The 5,416-nt window shown below is 41.8% G+C and overlaps 1 protein-coding gene across 2 annotated transcripts in view; it reads right to left on the bottom strand.

The window, feature by feature from the left end:
• LOC126394552 (GRAM domain-containing protein 2B) overlaps window positions 1-5,416 on the bottom strand; it is a 24,858-nt gene that overhangs the window by 14,463 nt on the left and 4,979 nt on the right. The window contains exon 1 of one of the 2 annotated variants that reach the window (XM_050051428.1): window positions 1,408-1,993. The exons of the other annotated variant lie outside the window; for it this stretch is intronic. Within the exon in view, the coding sequence (XP_049907385.1) occupies window positions 1,408-1,499 (92 nt within the window). The 5' untranslated portion in view covers window positions 1,500-1,993. Of the gene's footprint in view, window positions 1-1,407; window positions 1,994-5,416 lie in introns of those variants that run through there. 2 annotated transcript variants of the gene reach the window in all.

Here is a 5,416-nt window from a genome sequence, read left to right on the forward strand (position 1 = left end):
TTTTTCTACTCACTGACGTGGTCAATCTATGTGAAACTGCACATAGGCATTGAGGACTGGCATAGGTAGAAGGTGACAAAGCTACCAATGGCTATGGACTAGTTACAACAAGACATCTATTGCACGTCTGTCCGTCCTGGAAGAGGGATCCCTCCTCAGTTGCTCTTTCTGAGGTTTCTACCATTTTTTTCCCAGTTAAAGCAGAAGTTGGGAGTTTTTCCTTATCCACTGTGAGGACCCAAGGACAGCGGGATGCTGTATGCTGTAAAGCCCTTAAACATTGCAAAGTAACACTGATTATAACCAATGTTTTTTGACACATGCAGACATGCTGAGCGGCCACAAGACATAAATGAAATATACTAATTTAAAAGCTGGTCTTGATTAAATGTTAAATAACATAGTTAGTAAGATGACAATATCATCAACATAAAGTTGTCAGTCCTTCACCAGGAAGCATCACATACTTAATTTTCTGCTTTCTGTTGAATTTATTTCTAAGCCATGCCCTCTGTGCATTAATCTATGGTGTCAATGTCTTTAATTCCAACATAAAAGTCCTCTGCTACTTTTATGTGTTTACTGGGGGAGACAAACATGTTCTAACCTGTTATAAATATTGAGGGGGGCGTGTCCTCTGTGTCCCACCCCCCAAATCCTTGCCTCTGCATGCAAGCAACATAAAGCAACAAGGCAAGTAACACTTAAACATGCAGACATGCAGAGCGGCCACAAGACATAAATAAAATACAGTAATCGTAACATTAATCTTGATTAAATGTTAAATGATATAGTTGGTAAAATGGCGATATCATGCAACATGCACGTGACAAGACACACAACTAGAGAAGATCATACGAACATTTGTGATAATAGTTCTTTGAATGTGAATGAACTGAGTGTAACTTTTTTTAACCTGTCATTGTTCTCAGCCGGACAAACTATGTAACGTGACCTCTGTTTCTAAGTGACCTTAAACATATCTGACTTATATCTGTCAGTTATCAGTCAACAGAGTGTAAACACAGATAAGGACTCATTTTGTCTTTGATAAGCTAATAACCTGCGTTTGAATAACTGTGTTTTTACTTTTGATAGAAAAAAGGAACCAAGACGAGATCTCATTTCACGAGTTGCTTGTTTCGTCTGACAAACAGCCCAAAATTTAAATATGACCCATTATTACTCAGTGATATATGACACAGGAGGAAGCACATTTTAGAAGGTGAAGCCAGGAAATACATTTTAAACTTTCTGTCAATCAACTGATCCATTAGCTGATAGCAGCATGCAAATACTACTTCTAATAAAAACATTATTAATACTAATAAAACAACTGGCACCAGTATCTCCAGTTCGTGGCTTTAGACACATCTGATCTCTGACTGTCTGCAGTCACAAACTCACTGATAATCTCTGTCCTCGTGCTTTGCAGTTCCTCTGTTACACTTCCTGGTGTCTTCCTGCGATGACTGCCGGTTCACACACTGTTCTGTCATCACGCTCGACACTTTCTAACTGACCAAACACACGTCTGTCCTTCTGTGCTGCTGAGCCGTCCTGCCTGAGAGCTGAGAGGTGCAGTGACCCTGCAGCCTGATCCTCTGCTCCCTCACCTGCCTGTGGGCGTGTCGGATGGGCCTCCTGAGCTCACATGTCCCAGCCTATCAGACGGCAGGATGGGGTGTGTGTGTGTGTGTGTGTGTGTGTTTGTGTGTGTGTGTGTGTTCGAGCATTTGAACCTTTGGTCAGTGACATGTTACCCAGCTCTGTCCTGTTTGTTGTTTGCTCTCGTCTATGTTGCATTAAAATCTTGTCTCATTCTTTTCTATTTGACGCTGTTCACATAAAATCATGGCGGACAGAACCAGCTGAGATATTTGGTGTCAGTGGGAACATGTAATTTCCCTCGTGGCTCTCTGGATCATTTTACACAGGAACAAGTCTTTCTTCTCTTTTGTTCCTTTTTTTTTTTTTTTTTACTTTTCATTGCTGCACAAACAGGATGAAATCTGATCAGTTCCCCTTTGTTGACATTACATTGTCGGCCTAGTTTTTGTGGTGTGTCCCGCACCGTCGGCCCTTTGGCATTGGCCTCGGCAGCTGTTCGGCCGATTGAGCATGTTGAATCGGCGGCGCAGCTTGTCGGTGAGAGAGATCACTCTGCTTGGCTGTTCAGGTTTTATTTCCTCGCCCCTGTAGCGAGTGAATCTGCCTGTAGTGAAACCGGGGCTAACCGGTGCTTCCTCCTCAGGCTCCACTTCACTCAGCTGCCCAACAGACCTGCTGCTNNGTGCTCGGCTGCACAGATAGGAAACCCCTCGGCTGACAGGATGTACCACTCTCTCACTCCGCTCTCTCTCACGCAGGCGCAGAACGTACGTGCTACTTGGCCGTTGGATGTAGTCCGTGTAGTGTGTTCAAATGCAACTGACACAGGGCGACGTGAGGCGATGTAGACGACGCAACAGTTGGCTTTCATCGCCGCTAGTTCTTTGATGTCGGTTTGGTGTGTCCGCACCTTTAAAGTCTCCAGACTCCCTGCAAAAATCTTGCAATTACAGTTCTTTGTATATATCATGGTGGACAGGCAATTTATGTTTTCTCCATTTGCGTTCCGCTCTGCAACATTCACACTTTGAATTTGCAGCTCTTAGACTGAATAGTGGATATACATCTGTCCTCATCCTCCTCGGCTTAAGTGCGGCCTTCAACACTGTTGACTACAATCTTTTACTGCGCTGTCTTGAGAAAAGGGTCGGCCTGCCTGTTACAGTTCTGACCTGGTTCACTCTGACCTCATCACACATTGATGTTTGGTCATGGCCTTCCCACGTCCAGATACAATGTCCAAGGTACCCTGGGTGTGTTGGTTGTTGACGTTCTGGGACGCCTTGTCAACATCAGCCTGTTACATGTTACGTGTCTTTTTTCAAAATACACTTCTATTTTCACAGGAAATGTACAGTTTGCATACAGTCTCTTTCAAAATAAAAGCACTACGTCGGTAGACCACGGATATTTTTTTCCTCCAGCAACAAACGCACGTGATCATGTTTAGGAAAAACAGAAAGGGTTCGGCTGCAAAATCTTATGGAAAGTCAACACCAGCCTCCAAAGCTTGTATTTTATATCAGTAATATTTTATATATATATCATACTATTTTTGAGGGCTTTAATGCATGAATGAAATGACACATTATTAGATCCAGGGCTTGTATTACTACTATTATTACTATTATTATTATGATTATGAATATGAATATGAATATGATTATTATTATTGTGGTGTCTGTTCTTATTCCTAAATTAAATGTAATATCAATATTCTATTCCTAACAACACCACTGGACCCAGCTATTAACCTGCTTCTGTGTGTTTGTGTGTGTGTGTGTGTGTGTGTGTGTGTGTGTAATCTGAGCTGACTGATATCAGGTAAGAGTCACTAGGTCACAGTGACAGTCAACAAACAACAAAGTTTTTCTCAGAAACATGACATAAATACACTTTCATGACGAACACACACACACACACACACACACACATGCACACAGCCTAGTGTGTGCTTATACATAAACACACATACACAATAATAATAATAATAATAATAATAATAATAATAATAATAAATCAATTTTATATAGCGCCTTTCAAGAAACCCAAGGTCGCTTCACAATTGCTAACAACCACAAAATCACACAGACAACCACAAAATCACATGACATGAACAAACAGAAAACACAACTAGCTGGCGAAAGCCAGCAGGAAAAGGTGCCTCTTTAGCTGAGATTTAAAAGAGTCCAGAGTAACACAGCTACACTTTAATACTTGTTAGGACCCTCACTTGCCTGTAAGATGCCTAACTTTAAAGGAATAGTTCAACATTTTGAGAGATATTCTCAGAGTGAAATGTCTGTGTGTTAAAGGGATCGTTCTGATTTTTTACAAGTGGGTTTGTGTGGGGTACTTATCCATAGTCAGTGTATTACCTACAGTAGGCATGTGTCAGCACACCCACAGTTTGGACTAACAGGCAGGATTATCACCACAGAAGCTAAGCAATGTACTGCTGTCAACAGTGCAGCAGTATGTGCTATACTGAGAGTTTTTTCACTGCTTTCCCTCTCCGTCAGACAGCCTGTTCTAATGGAGAAGCCATTAATATCTGCACTTCTGCATCTATACTCTTTTGGCTCGCTGAATCCACTGGTCTACTGCTGCTTCAGTCAGCTAGTTAGTTTGTATAATTAGTTTGACTTTGGTGAGTCCTAACTAACTCTTTTAAATGCAGAAGTCAGACAATAAGACAAACAAACTAACTGGTCGAGGCAGTGGTAGATCAACAGCTCCTGTGATAGGTAATGTTAAATCACTAATTTAGTCAATGTCTGGCTTTGAAGAGAGCATACAGTAGGTAACAGCTTTATTTCGCTGTCTGAAATCACTGTCTGACTGAAAGTAAAGCCCAGAAAATCGTTTTTTTTAGGTGGGACATTGTTTTTTAGCCAATATCGGCTTTAAAATGAGCTATCAGAATCAATAATGAATGGCTTTTTAAATACAGTGAACAGTACTTTAGTTCATGTCTCCATCTGCTGGTGGGCCGTCATGATAAGAGTATACATGCATAATACGACATTAATTCCGCTACAGAAGAGACTTGATGATCACTAACATTAGGTGGGGAAAAGCGGATATATTTATATCGGTATTGGTTAAGGGCCAAATAAGTTTTTACACTGAACAAAAATATAAATGCAACACTTTTGTTTTTGCTCCCATTTTTCATGGGCTGAACTCAAAGATCTAAAACATTTTCTATACACACAAAAGACCATTTCCCTCAAATATTGTTCACAAATCTGTCTAAATCTGTGTTAGTGAGCACTTCTCCTTTGCCGAGATAATCCATCCCACCTCACAGGCTTGGCATATCAAGATGCTGATTAGACAGCATGATTATTGCACAGGTGTGTCTTAGGCTGGCCACAATAAAAGGCCACTCTAAAATGTTCAGTTTTATCATACAGCACAATGCCACAGATGTCGCAAGTTTTGAGGGAGCGTGCAATTGGCATGCTGACTGCAGGAATGTCCACCAGAGCTGTTGCCCGTGAATTGAATGTTCATTTCTCTACCATAAGCCGTCTCCAAAGGCGTTTCAGACGATTTGGCAGTACATCCATCCGGCCTCACAACCGCAGACCACGTGTAACCACACCAGCCCAGGACCTCCACATCCAGCATGTTCACCTCCAAGATCATCTGAGACCAGCCACCCGGACAGCTGCTGCAACAATCGGTTTGTATAACCAAAGAATTTCTGCACAAACTGTCAGAAACCGTCTCAGGGAAGCTCATCTGCATGCTCTTCGTCCTCATCGGGGTCTTGACCTGACTGCAGTTCGTCGTCGTA

This window comes from Epinephelus moara, chromosome 8 (genome assembly GCF_006386435.1).
Source record: "Epinephelus moara isolate mb chromosome 8, YSFRI_EMoa_1.0, whole genome shotgun sequence".
Taxonomy (NCBI): domain Eukaryota; kingdom Metazoa; phylum Chordata; class Actinopteri; order Perciformes; family Serranidae; genus Epinephelus; species Epinephelus moara.